General features: G+C 42.7%; 1 protein-coding gene across 1 annotated transcript; it reads right to left on the reverse strand.

Annotated features, from left to right (window-relative positions):
- Positions 1 to 18,529: 18,529 nt before the first annotated feature.
- Positions 18,530 to 19,170, reverse strand: LOC133766556 (translationally-controlled tumor protein-like). The gene has a single exon (XM_062200226.1). The coding sequence runs from the start codon at positions 19,072 to 19,074 to the stop codon at positions 18,556 to 18,558; it is 519 nt and encodes a 172-aa protein (XP_062056210.1). The 5' UTR covers positions 19,075 to 19,170; the 3' UTR covers positions 18,530 to 18,555.
- Positions 19,171 to 22,734: the final 3,564 nt, after the last annotated feature.

Below are 22,734 nucleotides of genomic sequence, written 5' to 3' on the forward strand. Positions count from 1 at the left end.
TGCTTTCCCAGGCCATAGCAGAGAGCTGGATTGGAAGAGGAGCAGCCAGGACTAGAACCGGTGCCCATTTGGGATGCCGGTGCCACAGGAGGAGAATTAACCTACTAAGCCCCTGGATTGAGTTCTTGACTCTTGGCTTTGGTCTGGCCCGGCCTCCAGGCATTGTGGGGCATTTGGGGAGTAAACCACAGATAGGAACTCTTTCTTTCTCTCTTTCTCTGTCTCTCAAATAAATAGTAAATAAATTTTTGAAATTCACTAACAGAACAAACCCAAAACATATTTTTTTAAAAAAAAAACTTCTTAAAAAGGAAGAAGCAACTAGTGTTATTTTGTTTGCAAAATGCTCAAAAGAAGAGTAATATCAGGACATTAATCTGGACAAAACAAGAATCAAGGCAATACTTTTGATGAATATAAATTACAATTGTTGAGCAAAATTCCCTTTTGTAAGCAGGTAAAACCCAGAGAACTTTATATGCTGTCAAGTGCCCCTGAAGATATTATAGCAATTTCAGATCTATTTAGGAAACTTGGGATTTTGATTACAAGTGCTTTTCCCTTTCTGATACCAGATAGATGACAGATGATGATGATGATGTTAGAAGATAAACAGATAGGTAGATACAGATATATAATGTGTGTGTGTGTGTGTGTGTTCCAGAAGGTTGAGAAGGGCTGCAAGGATGGGGAAAACTTATAATTTACATAACAATTGGTGTGATGAGTCCCCTATTCCTATACTTTCATGACAGTTCCTTCCTGGTCCTTCCACTTACTCCAACCAAAAACTCTTCCTGCTGTCTTCCGGAAAGCCATCTGATAATAACAATAAATGGCGCTGCTCTGTATTTTACACTAATACCCTTTGACGTTGTGATTCCAGGTTCATAGTCTGCACTAAGAAGTCGGGACAGAGGCTCCCCAGAATTCTGAGTCTGCAATGTTATTTAGGTTCAAAGCTGTAGGTGGGGAGCAGGAGGGGAAGATGAATTCCTATCTTTGAAATGACTTTGCTTCTTTCGCATAGAAAAACCTGGCCCCTTGGTATGTACTCGGGGTAGAAGTACAGGAGGGGAGGCAGAGGAAGAGGAGCACACTCCTCTGAGCCTCTCCCCTAGGCTCTCAGGCAAGGGTGCAAGCCCTTTTCAAGCACTGGTAACTGAATATAGAACATTATAAAATATTTATTGCGTTTTTATGTGGTAGTTCTGCGTGGTGGGGAAGTAACCTCAAGGAGTACACAATCCAAAGAGAGAACACATGAAATATTTAACTTTAAAAAAATACTAACTCTAAGATTTTAACCATAAAGCAAAAAAAAAAAAAAATCTAGATGAAACTTTTCTCAGATGCTGGGCTCTGAGTGTCATATTTCTTCTGGCTGGTTCTAGATGCCTTTGTGAGCTAGTGCTTGAGTTTCCTTTCACAGCAAGGCTGTGCGCTCAGGCCCACGGACAGCTCCTTCCTTGCAGGTCTCCAAAGCCCACACTGCCTGAACTCTGAGTTCAGAGGTTCTGGAAATTCCTTTCTTCAGTAAATCCCCTTCTTCACACTCTAACCATACACCTGCAGGAAGTCTTCCTTCACCGGCAGGAGGAGGTGTAGCACCTGTTGCCTGACCTCACCCCCTGGCAGCATTTAGCACCCTGGATACCAATGTCCCAGGTACTGGACTGTCTCCCTCCAATGACTGACTCTCTCAGCTTGTGGCCACTCAGGTGTCCAGCCCCCATGCCGTCACCCCAGCACACCAGCAGCACAGGGTAAAAGCTTGCTGAGTTGCAGTGAGGAGCTCATTGGTCTTACATCTTTCCAATGACAGCAGGTGTTGTGGGGGGGGGGGGGTGGGAAAGGGCATGGGGTCTGCATTCAGACCTGAGTGTGAGTTCCTCCTGTTCATAGGTCATGTGACTCACTTCTCAGAGTCAGCCTCCTGAATCTCATCTCCCAGTCTTAAGTCAGGAATGGCAGCAACCATCCTCACTCAGTGGTAAGAATTAAATAAAGCTGAAAGCACTTTGCATCTGTGAAAGGTTATAGCCATACCATCTCCACAGATGAGGACCCCATCCGACAAAAGGCTGTGCTTGACTTTCTCTCGAGTGATGTCAGTCCACATGGCAGTGCAAGCTGCTGACGCTCAGAACTACTAGGAAGGGTGGGATTTTTGTCCTTCCAAGATCTTTTGTGGGGTCTGCAAAAATAGAAGGAGAAATAGGTGTGGCTTATTTACAGGGGACAATCTAGCATTTGCCACCTGGAAGACAAACACACAGCTGAACAGCAAGACCCTAACCACCCCACTTTCTCCATATCTGTTAGACTAGCGAGCTGGGAGCCCCAGAGCCAGGAGCTAGTATGATTTTGCACAAAACTAAGCATTGTTGGTAGAGTGAACTATTCCCCTACTCAGACAGAAGTCGTGCAGGCCTATTCAATAAGGATGTATGATGAAGGCTTAAAATCCTTTTATGAACTTGAAAGGGATGGGAAGAGAAATGAGAACAAGAGCAAAAGATAACTCCCCTTGAGTTGGTTTTTAAGTCTAGATCTTGGGCTATGTGCCAAGGCAGTAGTCATGCTATGTTGCTTTGAATAATTAAAAAAAAAAGAATAGAAAAAAAAAGATTACTCAAAAGTATGCAGGAATAACAAGGAAACATAAGAATCAGGGCAGGTGCTGTGGCATAGTGGGTAAAGCCGCTGCCTGCAGTTCCGGCATCTCATATGGGCACTGGTTTGAGTCCTGGCTGCTCTACTTCCTATCCAGCTCTCTGCTATGGCCTGGGAAAGCAGTAGAAGATGGTCCATGTGCTTGGGCCCCTGCACCCATGTGGGAGACCTGGAAGAAGCTTCTGGCTCCTGGCTTCGGATCAGCACAGCTCCAGCTGTTGAAGCCAATTGAGAAGTGAATCAGTGAATGAAAGACCTCTCTCTCTCTCTCTCTCTCTCTCTCTTTCTTTCCCTGCCTCTCCTTCTATCTCTGTGTAACTCTGACTTTCAAATAAATAAATAGAAAAAAACAAATAAATAAATAGATCTTTTTAAGAAAAAAAAAACATAAGAATCAATGTAGTGTGAGACTACAATTAGAAGGAAAACCCCCTCCATTGCTCTCTCCTGTGAGCGAGGCCCCATCACGAGTAACACAGTCCATGCGCATTACTCTTCAAACACGGACACTGACATGTTGGCTGCCAAGCACATCAGGGATTTGCAGACTGAATGTGCTCTTCACTAACCAAATCTGGCTCTTCAGAGGGCTTGTCCGCTCAGGCGAGCCTCAGTGGAAAGGAGTCCTGTTAAGTACAGATTCATCAGTGCAGTAGTTACTGGGTCCTCAACCTCCTGGGCCTCTTGGCAGCCTGAAGCCAAGGGTGGGAGGAGCAGGTTGAATGCTGTCAAGTTAGAGTTGCCAGGTTCTGAGAGCCTGCAGAACCATTAAGTCCTCACTGGAATGGAGCTGGCTCCAGAAGCACCCAGCAGCCTGAAGCTTGCTAAGAGGAAACCTGGCATTTCTAGTTGACCACAACATTTTCATTTAAGCAAATTTCTCAGGAAAGGTCATCATGGTCATGCTCTACTTTTACCCTCATAACCTCAAAGTTTTTATTTTTTCTGATTAAATCCTTACAAAATCCGTGTTTTCAAATATCTCGATAAGCTTTCCTTTCAAAGAGTGTTGTTTGTGAGTGCTCAGATTCTCCAATCATACGCATTCCCAATCTCTCCCACAGTGAGTCAGCCCTGCCCCCGGGCATGGGGATGGAGTGTGGGCCCCAGGGGATTCACACCCACTGCTCTGAGACAGCCCAGTGCTCTACCCAGAAGTGATTCTTTCTCCCATTTTGGAGCCCAGCTCTATGCATCTGGCACCAGCTCTCCTGAGCCTTGGATGGTCATCTGATCATAAACACCCAGGGCTCTGGGCTGAGGAGTTTCTACCCCTCCTCATCCCACAAGTCATACACTGTGCCAAACTCAGGGCAGAAGTGAGGGCAGCTTATTAGAGGGAGACGAGGAGGGAGGAAACCCTTCCTCTTTTCCCTTCAAACTTCATTTCCTGGAGCAGACATTCGGCCTCGTGGTTTAGATGCCCACATCCCACATTGGAGTGCCTGGTTAATTCACAGCTCTGGCTCCTAACTCCAGCCTCCTGATAATGCAGACCAGGAAAAGCAGCAGAGATGGTTCAAGGAGTTAGATTCCGATCACCCACATGAGAGACCTGGATTGAGTTCTTGGCCCCTGGTTTCTGCCTGACCCAGCCCCAGTGGGCTGTTTTGGGCACTGGGGAATGAACCAGTGCATGGGAGCTCTCTCTGTCTCTCAAATAAATAAATCAACAAGTAAAATACAATAAAATGAATTTCCTTTCTCTTCTGTTTTCCTTCCTTCCTCCCCTCTTTCCTCTCACCTCTCCTCCTTTCTTCCTTTTATCTTTCCTCTCCTTTCTATTTCCTTTAAGAATCAGAGATTTTGATTCATATAGAATTGCCTATTTCAAATAAACATGTACAAGGGTTCAATGTAACCACTCTGATTAAGACAATGAGTAGAACCTGATCAGCTTCCTTCCCTTCCTGTTTCTACCATAACAAAAGGGTGCTCACCACACCTGCATACAAACACCTGCATATATGTGTACATCTATATACACTTTGTACATCTACACACATATGAATATACACCAGCACATACATACATACCTGTAAAAGCACACATCTGTTCAATACACATTCCTACACATACATACCTGCACATACTTACACACCTACACATACCTGCACACACATATGCACCCACACACATGTACACACAAACACATAGCTATACACATACATACCTGCACACACAGCTACATAGCTGCACATACCTGCACACATATATGCATCTGTACCAAGTACGTGGTTGCACACAGGTACATACCTGCACACATGTACACACTTGAATACATGCACACATGCACCTGCATGTGCCTGCATGAACACACAGACATACACTGTGCTGTGGACACTCTGAAGGCCTGAGGGCTCCCTGAGGCCTACTCTGAAAACTTCTGCTTTAGTAGGACATCATGACAATGCCTCTCAGGGTCATTGCCACTGGGATTTGGTCACATAAAAGTCTGAATGAAATCATTTCAAGCTGGATAGCCTGCCCATTATGCATGGGATACACTTTTCCTCAAACTAGAGAAGGTAAAAAACACACACACAGTTGTGCAGAGCAGGTGGAGTGACAGTTCTAGGTGTGCCAACATTGGGGGATATGGGACAAAAACACCCATATCATGTTTTCCAGGGAACTAACAGGTGAACCAGAACTCACCCTTTGTGGTCCTGAGCAGGGCAAATGCAAGAGCATTCCCTCCCCTGCCCTGGGGGTCTAGAACACACAGTGCCCCCAGCAGATCTTCTTAGCCCAGGTCACATAGAGGAGCAGGATTTCCCTGATTGTGTTTCAAAGCTCCAGCTTCAGTCCATAAGGCAGTTAATTTAGTGTTAAAAATGCTGCATAAAACATACTATTAAGCTTGGTTCCCTGGCAAAGCTCATAAAGATGCGTTGCCACTTTCTCACCTCCCTAAAGCACAACACTGCAGTGAGCATCTTTTTTGTTCTGTTCTAAACTTCAGAGAGCAGGTGGCCTGGTACAAAGAGGTGAGTTGCCCATTAGTATTAAAATAATTTGTAGACAGATGACTTCAGGTTTTGTTTTCATTTCACAAGACTATGTGGGCTTTGGACCTGCCCCAGAGGCAGCTCTGACTGCAGTGAAGTAAAGAGGAAATAAATGTATGATGATGACCAAGATGGAGGCAGAAAATGGTGTATGCCAGTGTAATGGACTACTCACACAGGTATCAACACAATTCTTTTTGAAGATTTTATTTATTTAATTGAGAGTTATAGTTACAGACAGTGAGAGGCAGAGACAGAGAGAAAGGTCTTCCTTCTGTTGATTCACTCCCCAAATGACCGCAATGGCCAGAGCTGCGCCAATCTGAAGCCAGGAGCCAGACACTTCTTCCTGGTCTCCCACATGGGTGCAGGGCCCAAGTACTTGGACCATCTTCTACTGCTTTCCCAGGCCATAGCAGAGAGTTGGATCAGAAGAGGAGCAGCCGGGACTAGAACCGGTACCCATATGGGATGCCGGCGCCACAGGCGGAGGAGTAACCTACTGCACCACGGCGTTGGCCCCAGATATCAACACAATTAACATCGTCGGTCTTTCCTACATTACCAAGGCCTGAACCTCCGCATTTTTCAAAAGCAGTGGCAGCCTCTGTCTCTCTATATCCCTGCCGTCCTAGTCTTTAGGATACCTACGTACCCTGGTTCCCATCTCATTGGCTTATACTGGGCTTTTTCTTCCTACTGACCTCCTGTGGTAGAGGTGAACAGATTTAGAACATTCCCAGCTTCTGGCAGAGGACACCTTGCCCCCCTGCTTAACTCAGACTCCAACACCCAGACGGCACATCGGGGTAATGAGGAATGTGTGAGGCATTCCTGTTGACACTTCTGTTGTAAAGGTAATCAAGGGAACTGGGGAAGGGTGGAGAGATGAGAATTCAGTGGGCATTTGCGAAGTGTCCTTCCTGTGTTGCTTATTGCCAGGCTGACAGTTAAGAGATCAAGCATAAGAAATAATCAGGGCTCGTTGGTCAGTTACAGCAAACATTTTGGGAAGGTCTGTCTTGGTCCATTTTCTGCAGCTGTAACAGAATACTGCAGACTGGCTAAATTATTACCAATACAAGTTTATTTTGTGCTCAGTTCCAGAGACTGGAAAATCCAAGACAAAAGGGCCTCACCTAGGACCTTCTTGCTGTGCCACATCAAGGCCGAAGAGCAAACACACGTGACAGAAGAATCAGGGGTAATTTCTCCGTTTACCAGAAACTCCCTTGCATGATAACAAACCTACTCCTCAATAATGGCCTTAATCCATTCATCATTACCTAATCTCTCTAAAAAGTCCCATCTCGGATCTATTACACTGGCACTTAAATATCAATGTGAGTTTTGAAGGGGAGATTCACACCCTAGCATCCTGTGATGTGTCGTGTGGCACAAATGGTCTTGAAAGAATCCAAGAACCGGGGCCAGCATTTTGGTGTAGCTGGTAAAGCTGCTGCCCTGTGATGCTGGCAACCCGTATGGGTGCCTGTTCCAGTCCTAGCTACCGCATTTCCCATCCAGTTCTCCCCTGCTAATAACCTGAGAAAGAAGTGGAAGGTGGCCCAAGTATTTGGGCCCCTGCCACCCACATAGGAGACCCGGATGAAGCTCCAGGCTTCTGGCTTTGGCCTGGCCCAACTCTGGATGTTTTGGCCTTTTGTGGAGTAAACCAACAGATGGAAGATATCTCTGTCTCTGTCTCTCTCTCTCTTTCTCTCCCCTTCTAACTCTGACTTTCCAATAAATAAATCAATCTTAGAAAAGAAAAATCCAAGAACCACAGACAGATGTGAGGTCACTGCATAGAGAGTTGTGACTTCATGGTGCAGGGAACAATGTGGTTGCTCTGTTTGAAAGGATGGGTTCGAAGGAGGCCAGAGGGCTGGGAGGTTTGTGCAGGTAAGACCATAAGACCATGCAGTAGGGAATGTGTTTAGAGTACCAAGAAGCATAGCATTCAGAAATTAGGGCAGTAGTAGAAAATACCCTGCCAAGGGTAAGCATGTGTCTTTCATCAGGATGAGTGTGAATCCATCAAGGATAATGTGGGTCTAATATTCAGTGGGCATTTTAGAAATATAATTGTTGGAACTGGTGTTGTGGTATAGTGGGTAAAGCTTCCACCTGCAATGCCAGCATCCCACATGGGCACCGACTGAAGTCCCAGCTGCTCCACTTCTGATCCAGCTCCCTGCCAATGTGCCTGGGAAAGCAGCAGAAGATGGCCCAAGCCCCTGGGCCCCTGATACCCACATGGGAAATCCAGAAGAAACTCCGGGCCCCTAGCTTCAGACTGGCCCAACTCTGGCCATTGTGGTCATTCGGGGAGTAAACGCACATGCACATGATTGGAAATCTCTGTCTCTCTTTCTCTAACTCTGCCTTTCAAATTATGGTATATAGTATACCCAAAATTGAGGAACAAACAGAGGGAAGGAGACCAAAGAGAAGGCTGATGAATTAGGTCATGCAAGAGGTAAGTCCCCGGGTTAAGGCAAAGGAAATGTTTGATCTGAGAGAAACTTGGGAGGGTGAATAAGAGAATGCAGAGACTCATTGAATGAAAGGTTTAGGAACAAAGGAGGGATCAGGTGTGATGGCAGAGTGTCTTACTTGGTCGGCCAACTATATATTTTCCTCAGTGCATGGGAGGGGACTTGTGGGAGCACCTTTAGTTCATTCTCAGCTCTTGAGAAAGATTAGAGGATGTCACCTCCCTTTCTTCACACTTCCAGAAAGGAAGACAGAAAGCCTTTTCAGAACTCTCAAGAGAAGGGATTCATTACCTTATGCATTCATTGTATTATTTCCAAACAGAAAGCAGATTGAGTCTGGGGAGATAGTTTTAGTGATAACAGATGAAAACGGCTACCCAGTGAAGGATATGTTACTGGCCTGGTCTTATTCATTTGGTATTTCATTGGGGGGGGGGGGGGGGAGGGGATGTACCAGAATCTCTCCTGCTTGAAATAGATGCTAATTCTTGTCTTGGAAATCACTGATCAATAGACATTTATAGATCAAGACCTCATTCCCATCAACACTGAACCATCTGGAAAGTTGGCTCTCAGAAGGAACAGGGTCCTTCCTCTATGCAGGGCCTGAGAGCCTACAGTTTCCCAGTAATGCAGCCCCAGGCAGTTGAATGTGTCCCTTTTTGGTTTAATTGTATTTTTTGGCTCAAGAAGTCTCACATTGTCTGCTATAGTCCTGGCTCATCGCCCATTACTAATGGACAGACTCATGGCTGTGAGCCCATCATTGGCCTAACATGATTGCTCAAGTTCCTAAGAGCTGACTTGTAAACAAGTAAAGGAGAGTTTTGGGCATTGGTCCACAGACCCAGTCAACAATCAGAAGCTGTTTCTGCAACAGCAAATTGCTTGTAAAGCACCTGTACAGGTGGTTCTGAAGATCTTCAAGTCATTGGTTTGTAAAACTTCTATTTGTCCCTCAACTATTCCATTTGTTACACACTTTTACATCTAATAAAACCATCTCCTTTGTTTAAAAATCATTTTATTCTCTTTCTAGTCCACTGTGTAACTCGGGGCCAGCTGTCATGCTGACAGATCCTCCACAAATGTGGATTTCCACGGAACTAAGAGAAAAGGGAACAGAGTATGAGTCTTCTAAATCTGTCACCTGATTTATATTGCACTTCCTCTGGATAATTTAGCGCTGTGGGCATATTTATTTTTATCCATTGCTCAGTAATTTTTAGTTATTAAAAAAAGCAAGCCTTCATTTTTAAATTCATACAAAAGTCTTGCTTATTACAGTTTTGTGTCTCAATCAGTAAAGCATAATTTGAATGAGAATACATGTTTATGAGATTCTCTTAGATAATAAGCCCCTTTCTCTTGAGAGTTCTACTTTTGAAGCTGAACAAATCTACCATGTTGTTTCACACAACCTATTTAGGGTTGCCAAATTAGCAAATAAAATTACAGTTAAATTTGAATTTCAGATAAATCACAAATGCTTTTTTTAGCATAAGAATGTCCTGTGCAATATTTGGGACATATTATACCCCACAAAGGTATTCACTATTTGTCTAATGTTCAGACTGGGTGTCCTCCATTTTATCTGGTAAACAGAGACTTTCCATAAATTGAGGGTTGACATATACACCCAGTAACTCTGGATCCCTCAACATCTTATGTCTTTTCACGGACAATGTCAACCTATTTTCCTTTGAAGGATAGCCCCCTTTTGCACATATCTAGTCAGTGTCTTTGATAGGATATTGTCATACTGGATTCTTAATAAATGAGCAGGTCTGTCCCCTAAAGGTTCACGTGCTGGAAGCTTAGGGCTTAGTGTGTCCATTGGAGGTGGAGGAACTGATCTGAGGTGGGGCCTGGTGGGAGTTGGTTAGTTTGTAAAAGGTGCTGCCTCCGGTGAGATTAATACTGGTCACACAGAGTGAGTTGATTCTCACAAGAGCAATTTATTGTGAAAGAGGAAAACTGATCCCAAATGCTCTCTGGTTTCCCATTTTGCCACATGATCTCTGTTGCATGCACTTTCACCACCATGATGCCTCCAGCCAGGAGACCCTCATCAGAGTTGAGCAGAAATCAGCACCAACGACTTGAACCTCCAGAATCGTGAGCTACATAGGCCTCTTTTCTTTATACATTACCCAGACTGACAGATTTTGTTAATACAGTGGGAAATAGATGAATACATGGGCCAATGTTAAAAGATAAACACTAAAGGAAACTGGAAGGAAAATAAGTTTCTGGTTCAGGTGGAAAGAGGAGTCTCCATTTCATTCCTGTCTTGAAAAACCAAATAGCAAACCAGTATTCTGGGTTCCTAGAGAGGCTACATTTAGGTTTTTGCAGTCATTCAAATGCTAAGGTATTTTGTCACACAATTCTTAGGTTATGAAGATCTCAGCCTGGTCTGTAACTAGGACTTTAATATGCTCTAAATTTGGGTCTTCTTAGCCATTTCTCTAAATTGCATTTGACAGAGACAAAGGATTCCACTTATATTCCAATGAAAATTGCTTTGCTATTAGACAGACCCTCTTAAGCATGTGTCACTTCACAAGGGGAAGCTAAGGAGAGCACTTAGCATTCTTTTCATAGGTTTCCACAAAGAAAAAGGCTATTTTTTCACTTCTAAGTTCCTTTGTAAAGTTGCTGACCTTAATTTTCCCTTCTATCTCAGGATGAGAAGATTAAGGGGAAAAAAAGCACACATATACATGAGGTCATTTAAAGACCTCAGACATCCCAGTTAATAAAGACATTAGATGGCATCCACATTAATCCAACTCTAAATTTGCCACTACCCTAGCATTACTTCCTAAGTAGTGTATCAGTTATGGACCCTGGAGAGGGAAATCAACTCTGTCTTCACAGAAGAAACTGGAGCAAAGGCTCACAATCATGCTTCCTGCATCTTTCTTTCCACAATTATACTCCAGATGTATAAGGGAAAAATATTCAAGTACATGACTGCTTAGAAACAATACTCAGGGGGCCAGCTTTGTGACGTAGATGGGAAAGTTACCACTTGCACAACCAACATCTATTATGGGCCCTGTCTCTGCTGCTCCACTTCTGGTCTGGTCCCCTGGGAAAAGCAACAGAAGATGGCTCAAGTGTTTGTGTCCCTGCCATCCATGTGGGGGACCCAGAAGGAGCTCCTGATTCCTGGCATCGGCTTGGCTCAGCCCTGGACACTGAGGCCATTTGGGGAGTGAACCAGCAGATGGAAGACCTTTCTGTCTCTGTCTCTTCCTCACTCTAACTCTGACTTACAAATAAATAAGTAAATCTTAAAAAAAAAAAAAACAGTCAGTACAGCTATCTTCATAATAGTATTATTCACAATGTCCAAAGGGTGGAAGCAATCCAGGAATTCAACAAAGAATAAACAGATAAACAAAATGTAGTCTATACATACAATGGGATACTACTCTGTCTTAAAAAGAAAGGGAATTCTGACACCTGCTACAACTTGGATGAAACTTGAGGATATTGTGCTATGTGAAATAAAAAGCACAATATATAATTCTATTTGCATGAAATACCTAGAGTATTCAAATTCATATAGAAAGTACCATGGTGGTTACCACCAGCTGGAGGAGGGCAAATGGGCAGTTCTTACTGAAGAGCACAAGGGTCCAGTTTCACAAGATGAGATGGGTGGTGGTGATGGCTGCACGACCAAGGGAATGTGATTAACGCTACTGAACTGTACACTTAAAAATGGTTATGATGGTGCATTTTTATGTCTATCTACAATTTTTTTTACAAAAAAAGACTTTTTATCAGAAAAAAAAAGAAGAAATCTGATTTTGTAACAGTCTAAAGGGCTTGTTTCAAGTACTTGCCAATAAAAACTGGGTTTAATACTGAGAACAGGTCTGAAGCATTCAACTCTGTGAGGGATATAAAAATGGAGAAGAAATCCATTTCTAGAACAGACAGCAGTGACCTTACAGACAGGAGGATGTGATGTTTTTCAGGTAGCCTGGGGTGGGGCTGGGAGGCTGCTGGAGTCAAGGGCACTGAGAAGGCTGTCCTGCCCCAGGATACCTCCTAGGGCTAGACCACTTCATTCGGGAGATTCAGTTGTGGTCCAGTAGTTTCACTTTTAAAATGCAAACGCCCTAAGGAGTTGTATTCCAAAACCCTTAGTGCAACACACTGAGACTTCTTTTCTGACCTTCTCAACTGGTCTCCAGTCTGCGACCTCCCCGACTCCATTCTCCCTGCAGGAGGGCTCTGCTATAAATCCCCCAGACCCCTGTACTCTTCCTTCCAGGCACTTCGCAAAGGGTGTGGCCTCATCGATGTGCTGCACTTACTTGCTTATTTTGTCTAGCCCAAGCTTCCTGAAGACAGGAATGGTATCTTCTTTCTTTTTCTTGCGTCTCAGCATGTAGCACCATGTTTAGAACAGAGCAGGCTTACAATAAATAACTTTTAAATGTTTAGGTCAGCTAACAGTTTTTGACATTCAACTGGGTAGTGATTAAGTGAAGTTACTGAAGGAATTATGGACTCTCTCCTTCCCATCTGCTTGGCAGTTGTAAAGTGGACTTCTCTACTCAAATGCCCATCGAAATGTCCTGTGCACAGTGCCTGCCAGAAACACTTAAAATGCAAAATTAACCTAAGGACTAAATTTCCAACTTTTAAGATGTAGCAATCAGGAAAATAAAAGGCATATTTTAATTCTGTAAATTTTAGCTCTATTTAACAGCCACAAGTAAAATACTTTAAACTTTTCCTACTTGATGCTAAGTAAGAATTAGAGTGTATAACATAAAATAGAAGTAACTATGCTTTTCTTTTTATAGCAAAATATAACCCAAGTGTGCGTGTGTGTGTGCACGTCCAAGTGTGTCTCTGTGTTTCTAAAACTCATTCTGCCAATACCCCCATACTTCATTAATTGAATACTCTGTTTCTATGAAGTTAGAATGTCAAATAATACTTCTCTGTGAAATCCCTCTTCGTCCTGTAGATTTTCTCTACAGAAAGGGATTGCGAAGAGAGAGGGGAGGTGACTGGACTGTGTGTACCCTAGGTTGAGTTCTGAGATTCTGTCTCAGCATGAGAACTTGTATTATAGATCTGGTGAACCTCTCACTGAAGCTAGGCTCCTCTTATAACTAAAATTTACTCATTGCCTTCTTCCTCCACCAAAAAGCCAAAAAACCTAATGGCTCAATATATTATGAGTGATTTAACAAACATTTTCCATTTTGCCATTTTTCTGCTATGAAAAATCAATTCTAAAGGTCTCTCTCTAAGGTCAAAAGCTTACAAAGCCCTTTGAAGCCTTGTTTTAGATGATGGAAATGCAGGGTTTTTAAAAAATTTCCACATAAACAAGGGAAATATTTAATTCTCTATTTCATTCTTTTCTACAGAATAAAATACCCAAGGGTTTAACAAAAATTGACATGCACCTAAAATTCCCCTCTGAGAGTAGGAAAGCACTGAGGATGCACCCCAACCAATCTCATTTCTTCCTTTTTTATGCAATACTTAATGTAAACACTCATGAAACTTGAGTTACATTCCTAACTGGATCAAAGAAAACAGTGAACATTTTTGTTGTTCTTATCAGTTGGGTTACTCTCTGATGGACATTTGATGCTTTTCCCAAGAATTCTAATATTTCCCCTGTAAGGGCTTCGTGTTTCTGCTCCTTCCCTTAACTTCATGCATGGTCTTGAATCAATGGCCACTGTGACTCCAACTAAGGTTCCATTTAGACTCCGTGTCACCAGGAGACCCCAGGCGGTAAAGCTTTCACTATGAAATAAGACCGAGGACAAAGTGGGTAGTTTCTTGCCTGGAATAGCACAGTTTGATGGAATAACTGAGACTTTCCAGCCTGGTATTCAAGAAATGAAAGCCAACACCTGCTCTCTTTGGGGTCTAACATAACTACTCAGTGAAACTACCTCTCATTCCTCCTCCTAGATAGCTGGTTTTTATAACTGACAAGAAATACTCACAGCAATATTTGTAAGGCAAAGACTTCTTGATTGATGCTAATGATTTCCAGATGTCCTAGTGTCTCCTCTCGATCTAGCATTTTAACGTTTCCTTCAGCATATTTAGGTTTTACAAATAAAACCCTTCGTGTATGAAATAATCACAAAAATTAACAGGCTCCACTCTGAGTATTGCCATCTAAGCTGAAATCTCAGTGGTAAGTAATGCAATAGTTAATCATATAGTTCATGTCAAGGTAAGACATGGGATAAAATGATCCCTTGAAAACATGGTGGTGGTTCCTCATAAATATAGTAAGTAAATTATATTTTCACGAAATTAAAAATATAAGCACTATATGATCCAGCAATTACATGCCTGCATATATATCAAAAAGAATCTAGAGCAAGGCCTTGAAGAGATATTTGTACACCCACATTCTTTGAAGCATGATTCACAATAGCCCAAAGCGGAAATAACCCAAGTGCTCACAGATGGGCAAATATACAAATGTAAAATATACATAGAACAGAATATTATTTGGCCTTTAAAAGGAAATACTATTTGGGCTTTTTGAAAAAAAATCGTGCTGTGTGTTTAAAGAGAGAAGTACCTCGAAGACATCATGTTATGTGAAATCATCCAGTCACAAAAGGAAAAATGGGGGGTACTTGAAAGAGTTCATGGAAAAATCAAACTAAAAGGTAAGCATATTCTGTTGCAAAAAAATTTTGCAGTCCACATACAGCCTTTTCATAATGTACATTTTCCATGAGTATTTTGAAGACCCCTTGTACTGTCTGATTCCACTTATATGAGATATCTAGAGTAGTCAGACTTACAGAGACAGAAGGTAGAATGGTGGTGGCCAAGAGCTTCCAGGAGAAAAGAGAGTGAAGTTTCTATTGACTGGGAAGAGTTTCAGTTTTACCAAAAGAATTGGAGATGGTGGGTGGTTGATGGCTGCACAACAAAATGAATGCATTTAACATGGCTGAACTGTACATCTAAAATAGTTAAGATGGTAAATTTTATATTGAGTATATTTTCCCATAATTGAAAAAAAGTGCCCTCCCTCACCACCTTATCTTCAAGGATGCAATAGTCCTATTCCCTGGGAACATGTCTACAGGGCATGGTGGGAGGAAACGGAAGGCTGGTGGAGGAGGGCAGGCCTGGCTTAGCCTGGGCTGAGAGGGTGGGATGTGAATATATTTATGTATCCCTGGCCAGGAGTGTGGACATCAGCCCAGATCACAAAGTTCAAACTTAAGGTTGACACAGACAAACATTATACAAGAGAAATGATGAGGAGAGGGTAGATGCTGGGACACAGCAGCAGAAGATGCAGACAACAGACAGCCTCCATGTGGGCAGGTGTCAGCCATGCTGTGCACTGAGCTCTCCAGCTGATGCATGTGGCAAGGTCGAACCCTTAGGAAGACACCAGCAAAGAGAGCACAATCATCAGAACCCTCTCCAGGTGGGCTGGAATTAGAAGAGAGCTTCAGTCTCCCACAGGAGCAGGATAGAAATCAAGAACCAAGAAAGAAGTTCAATTAGTCAATATTTTCGACTGTTTATATGGATATCTTCAGTAAGTTCATGGAAAAGGCATTCTATGAAAAAAAGCTATGCACAGATTTCAAGTTTTTGCACCACAATAAGTTTATTTTTTAATTCCATTTCCATGAGCCTTTTGGAATAGCTGGAATATCGTCATTCCTTCTTTTATTTAATCTTCATAAGTAATAGCTATCTCTTACATCGCACTTAGGGTGTGCCTGCATAGCTGCATGTGTTCCAGAGATCGACTCATCTAAGACTCGTACATGTGGTGAGGTAAGTCCTGTTATTAATACTATTTTACAGGCCGGCGCCGTGGCTCAACAGGCTAATCCTCCGCCTTGCGGCGCCGGCACACCGGATTCTAGTCCCGGTTGGGGTGCCGGATTCTATCCCGGTTGCCCCTCTTCCAGGCCAGCTCTCTGCTATGGCCCGGGAAGGCAGTGGAGGATGGCCCAAGTGCTTGGGCCCTGCACCCGCATGGGAGACCAGGAGAAGCACCTGGCTCCTGGCTTCGGATCAGCGAGATGCGCTGGCCACAGCGGCCATTGGAGGGTGAACCAACAGCAAAAAGGAAGACCTTTCTCTCTGTCTCTCTCTCTCACTATCCACTCTGCCTGTCAAAAAAAAAAAGAAAAAAGAAAAAGAAAAAAAATACTATTTTTACAGATAAGGAAACTGAAGCATGGCAAGAACATAATCCTGTAGGTTGAGGAACACAATGGACATGGAAAGTATAGGGTGGGATAGGATATAGCAGGACAGGCTAGGGGTGATGATGATATGACAGGACAGGTCAGGGGGATGGTGTCTGTGTAACAGAGAAACCGAGAGCTGCAGAGTGGAATAAATTGCCAGGGCCAAACACAGTAAAGGAGAGAGTTGAATTTTAAGGCTGGGATTCTAACTCCACAGGTAGGGTTATAATCACTTTGCTATGTTGGCTACCACACTAACTCCCATGAAGCCCAGAAATGTGCTACAGCTCAGTGCGCAGAGACAATCCAGAGCTCCCCCAGGAACGGTCCAGTGAGTCCAGAACAAATTCAAGATGCACCCCTATCGTCTCCACCTCTCCCACCCAGTCCCCAGCCCCTTAGACTCACAATTGGCCTGATCTGGCCAAGACTGGCTCAGGATCTAGGCAGGCTGTGCAAAGAACACAGACAACTGGGACCAGAGGAATGGAAAGCACCACCTCTTCTTGCTTGCACACACAAGGAAGGAAATACATGACACGCATCCTGGCAGGTAGCAGCATTAACTAACCCTTGCAATGATACAAACTACTGAGATCACTTTCTTTTGAATCCTTTTTGCATTTAAAATTGTATATCATCTGGTCTGGAGACTGTTCTTGTTCCAGAAAGAGGATGCCTTGAGGCTGGCAGAGTTATCAATTTTACTTTTCATAAATTGTCCAGCTTTAAGCAACTATTCATTCATCCTACTTCAGAGCATGAATCAGAATAGACTCTGTTTAATCTTGCTCTGAAATAATTTCTAACACTACATCATGCCCTCTGAGCCTAATGAAAGAAGTCTCTGGATCAAGATTTTTGGCCCATCCCTCACGATATAAGGCCTTAGACCACTGACATAGAATTTAAAGTCAGGTGAATAAGTTAATGAAAGGCAGATAAAGTTGATGTAAAAGCAACAAAGGGATGTTCTTCATTTCCATTATTACCCCTCTAAGGCTCAAATCCTGAGAAGATGTGACCCTGCCCTCTACTATTGTCCTTGGAATTTAAACAGAATGAACTTGACACATAGCAGTTAGCCATGTTTGCCACTCTGCAGGAATATACCTTAGTGAAAAATATATGTAGTTAGAAATATTTAGTCCTCCCCCACATATATTATAGGTATTGATTCAAAGGTAAAAACACCTGTACAAATGTTGTCATAAGAAGCTTGAAGGTGATTGTAGTTAGGAAGGACAACAATAGCTAAAGCTTCATCACACACATGATCTCTCACTGGGGTTTTTCTGCGTACTACAGAGAGCTAATATCCATTGTGCCTTTACCATCAAGCATATGGCCTGAAAAAAAAGATGAATTCAACTTGTGAGGTTGTAAGAAGATTTTCATGGAAGTTTATAAAATCCATCTGTATTGTAGATACTACCATTAGAGATTTCTTCTGATAACAGCATTATATATTTCTTTTCAAAAAGATTTAGTAAGATACTCTTAATGCTAGAAAATTTTAAATGATGGGAAAGTTACTGGCTGAGAAAAAATTATGAAGTAAGATCTTTTTTTCAAATACTGCAAAATAATTTTTTTTCAACTCAATCAGTCTCTTTTTATTCTTTTGATAATCTCTTCCAGAGTTAGCTACTTCCGTTGTAGGTGATGAAATGTGTTAAGGCTCCACTTCAAATGTTGGCACTGCTATAAGCATGGTTTTTCCCTTTACTGTAATTCAGAATTTAACTTTGGATTCTCAGTTTATATTCCAGTCCCAGCAGTTTTCACCGTAGAAGTTATCTGAAGACAGTCTTATACTTTCTAGTAGTTGTCTACAAACCAGGCTTTAGCTTCTCCAAGAACACACTACAGGATGGATTTAGCTTAAATGTACATTAAACTAATAGGCATTCTCTCAAATGAGTTTAAATGCATTTTATTTTTAGACAACCTACATGACAATGTTTTTTGCCTTAAAAACAATGCCTCCACTCGAAGTAAATCATGGTCAAAATAAGTGAGGAGCTCAAGATAACATCAGTCCCACTTCCTGTAAATCCTGGTGTTGTGTGGATGACAAGCAGCAGCCAGAGGAGCGATAGATCCAAATTGCCAACTTTGTTAACATTTTTCCATCTCTAAACCATCCTTAAAGAAAATCATAAATGGGGTCACACCATCCTCAGGGTAGTCCAGCAGAGCAACCATGCCATCTGGATTCATGTTTTCACCAATATAGAACTGGTAGTTTTTGAAATTAGCAAGGATGTGCTTGATTTGTTCTGCAGCCCCTGTCATAAAAGGTTTTACTCTCTCTGGTCTCTGTTCTTCAAGTTCGCCTTTGATTGATTTCATGTAATCTTTGTTGTACTTCTTGTAGGCTTCTTTTGTGAAGCTGGTTTCCTGCAGGTGATGGTTCATGACAATATCAACAGCAGTGATCACTGTGCTTTCCGTACCTTCGCCCTCGGGGCCTTCGGCGGAGGCATTCCCACCGATGAGCGAATCATCAATGTTACCCTCTGTCCTCCTGACCATCTTCGCCTCCACCTCCAGGCACAGTCCGCCCGCGATCTCCCGGATCTTGTAAATGTCGGAGAACATCTCATCGTGGATGATGAGGTCCGGGTAGATAATCATGATGGCGGCTGGAAGGAGACGACGACGGCGGCGCTAGCTTGGCAGGAGCCCGGAGCTCGGAGCGAGCGCGGTGCAGCCAGAGCGGCCCTCGGGGGTAAGGGGGAGCAGGCGGAAAAGAAAATAATTTAATACTATGTCATGCCACCTTTATGAAGTTCCTGGGAATTACCTGTTTTTTTTTGCATTTTTTTCAATCATAGCTTTATAACATGTCCCACTACTCCATACTGAAAATGTGAGTCACTACTTTCCCAAGCACTGGAGGAATAGCAAAGATCTTCCCAGTCTTTGGTGTCACTGTGGAAGTGGATTTTCAGACATGAAATTTGCATTGTGACTTTGTTTGATGCTCTACCATGAGAGCAGTAGGAATGAACAATTTTAAACACGAGATGTCATTATTGTTGCAGGAACACTACCCTCCTTCTCTGCTTCCTGGGTTGCATTTGACTACCTATAAAGGAGGCAGTCACTAGGCTCCACTATGTGGTTGATTCTTACATTCAGAAAACTCCCATGAGGGTGCTGGTCTACCTGTGTTTAAACGGGGAGTGAGATACTGACTGCAGAAGTGAAAGGTAACAACAACTAGGTTGGCAGTTGGTGTTTGCCTTCATTTCTACCTCAGCTACTTACACCTGAGTGTGAACTGACTCTTGAGAAGTCTATTTTAGCATCCACCTCATGGCAAGGGCTCTTTCAATGAGCAGGACAGGAACAGTGACAATGTAACATGATTTCAACCAGAAACTAGATTTGTCTCCAGTGGGAGAGAGCAGCCCTGTGCATGTGAAATTTTGCCTTGGCAGAATCTGCTTCCCATTCATTGAATCTGTACAGGAATAAAATGCATTAGGATTTTTAAGTCCTTTATCTTTCATCAGAATAAGATTTTAATGTGCTTTATATAACTCTTTAAAAGATGACACCAAGAATAACCTGCAAAACTTATCTCTTAGATTTAATTTCATCCAAATATAGCACTAACCATTACTGCATATATTTTTTATGATCTGAATTAGTCCAAGTTTAACCTGAGTGAAACAATAAACATTCTTTTATCTATTATTTCCTCACTTTTGAGCAACTATTTGGTATGGTTTCTATTAATGATGAAACTTTTTCCCCAGGGATACCTGGCAGGTATTTATAGAAGAGACAAAAAAAAAAAAAATGTAGAAATACAAGAGCCCATCCTTCCACTGAACCCTAATCCCTGTGAGTGAGGCTCAGGCCTGTGTATTTTAAAAAGGACCAGAGCAGGCGAGCAGGTATTTGGCTAGCAGTTAAGAGGTCTGTGTCCCATATCAGAATACCTGGGTTTGATACCCAGCTCCAGCTCCTGACTCCAACTTCCTACTAATGCAGATCCTAGGAGGCAGTGGTGATGCTCAAGGAATTGAGTTCCTGCCACCCATGTGGGAAAACTGGATTGAGTTCCCAGCTGTTGGCTTTTCCAGCTGTTGCAGGCATTTGGGGAGTGAGCCAGCACTCTGTGTGTCTATTTTTCCCTATCTGTATCTCTGCCTCTTTAATAAATGAATAAATAAATTTTAAAAAGAAAAAGGAGTTCCTGTAGTTCTGATGAGTATCTTGCTTGAAATCACTGACATTTAGCAAGTGCAGATGATAACCTGCTGTGTACATGGCATTTAATACTAAAATTTTTTTAAATCTTTAACATGAATATTAACTAATAGAGGATGATGGGGAAATGACAAGATCAGTTTTTCCCCCTTTTGTATTGGCCACACCTCTTCTACTAGCGTTTGAAAACCAGTAACAATATAGGAATTTCACCACCATAATGTGTGAAAACACTTTAAAAGGTTTGTGGAAAATTAAATGAAAACATAAGTTTATTTCTTTGCAAAAAAATTGTGATGCCCGTGCATATAAGAAACCTTCAAAGAGTTCTTTAAAAATACATATTATGAAAAAATATGCATATATTTCACAACATTTTGCACCAATTAGCCTTTTCTATGAACTTTTTAAAATACCCTCATATACCCACTTTCTTAAAATTCTAGCGTAAAATGTGATCTCATTATTAAAATCCCAATATTGCCTTTTGGTACATCCACAGGTATCTTCAAGCCTGATTCTGATTGCAGTAATTTTTTTAAAATTATATTTTGGGGCTGGCATTGTGGTACAGTAGGTAAAGCCACCACCTGTGATGCAGGCATCCCATAGGACTAACGGTTCATGTCCCAGCTGCTTCACTTCTGATCCAGCTGTCTGCTAATGGCCTGAGAAAAGCAGCAGAAAATGGCTCAAGTACTTGGCCCCTCCCACACATTGAAGACCCATATGAAGTGCCAAGCCCTTGGCTTTGGCCTGACACAGACCTGGCTGTTTGCGACCACTTCGAGAGTGAACCAGTGGGTGGAAGACTTTCTCTGTGTGTCCCTGCCTCGCTTTATCTGCAATTCTTTCAAATAAATAAATGAACTTCTAAAAAAATTATTTTAATTCATTTGAAAGACAGACAAAGACAGAGGAATTCCATCTGCTAGTTCATTCCTTAAGTGCTCTCAATGCGTAGGAGTAGGGCAGGCCACAGTCAGGAACTCAATCCATGTCTCTACAGTGGTGGCAGGGACCCAAGTACTTAAGCCATTACTGCTGCCTCCCAAGGTGTGCATTAGCAGGAAGCTGGACTCTGGAGTGAATCTGAGACTCCAACTCAGGTACTCTGATAGGAGGTGCAAGCATCTTTACTCTCAGGCCAGATGCCTGCCCCTTAAAGTAATTTTAAAAAACTGCCTCTGGATTCTCTGAGCAGGACCCTGGAGAAGTGCTATAAAATGTGCATCACAAGATCCAAACAATATAAAAATTTTCTTTTTAATTTCGTATTTGCACCACTGGTTTTTAAAGCAGATGCTTTAGAAGAAATTCTTTTTCCTTCTCCCACCTCAAATATATAACGCTGAGGCACTGTTGAAATTGCTCAGAGATCTGGGGGAAAGGAATCAGAGTTCTTGGCAGTGTAGACCTTTTTTTTTTTTTTATTTGACAGGTAGAGATATAGACAGTGAGAGAGAGAGAGACAGAGAGAAAGGTCTTCCTTCTGCTGGTTCACTCCCCAAATGGCTGCTACAGCCAGTGCTATGCTGATCTGAAGCCAGGAGCCAGGTGCTTCTTCTTGGTCTCCCATGCGGGTGCAGGGCCCAAGCACTTGGGCCATCTTCCACTGCCTTTCCGGGCCACAGCAGAGAGCTAGACTGGAAGAGGAGCAACCGGGACTAGAACCCAGCGCCCATATGGGATGCCGGCACCGCAGGCAGAGGATTAACTAAATGAGCCACAGCACCGGCCCAGCAGTGTAGACCTTAAAACCAGAATAGGTGACACAATGTTTGGAGAAACGTGCTGCAAAGCAACTGGTTCTCCACCCACTCCCTCTTGCACACATCAATTAGAATATTCAGCTTAGAGCATCACAGTGAGGATGAAGCCTATAGAATGAACTTCACATGTGGGCATAACACTGGAAACTACAGAGTAAACAGTGTCTACCTGTGTCACATTACTGAGGACTTTCACCCCTTACAGCAATGACGATGAAATGAAATGTGCCATCCTTAGGCGAAGAAAATTCTTGGGGCTGGTATTGTTGGCATAGTGGGTAATGTCACGGGCTACAACACT

The sequence above is a fragment of the Lepus europaeus genome, chromosome 9 (assembly GCF_033115175.1).
Source record: "Lepus europaeus isolate LE1 chromosome 9, mLepTim1.pri, whole genome shotgun sequence".
In the NCBI taxonomy this organism is placed as follows: domain Eukaryota; kingdom Metazoa; phylum Chordata; class Mammalia; order Lagomorpha; family Leporidae; genus Lepus; species Lepus europaeus.

Excerpts from the sequence above, each read along its gene's own strand:
- LOC133766556 (XM_062200226.1), bottom strand. The coding sequence starts at position 19,074 with ATGATTATCTACCCGGACCTCATCATCCACGATGAGATGTTCTCCGAC.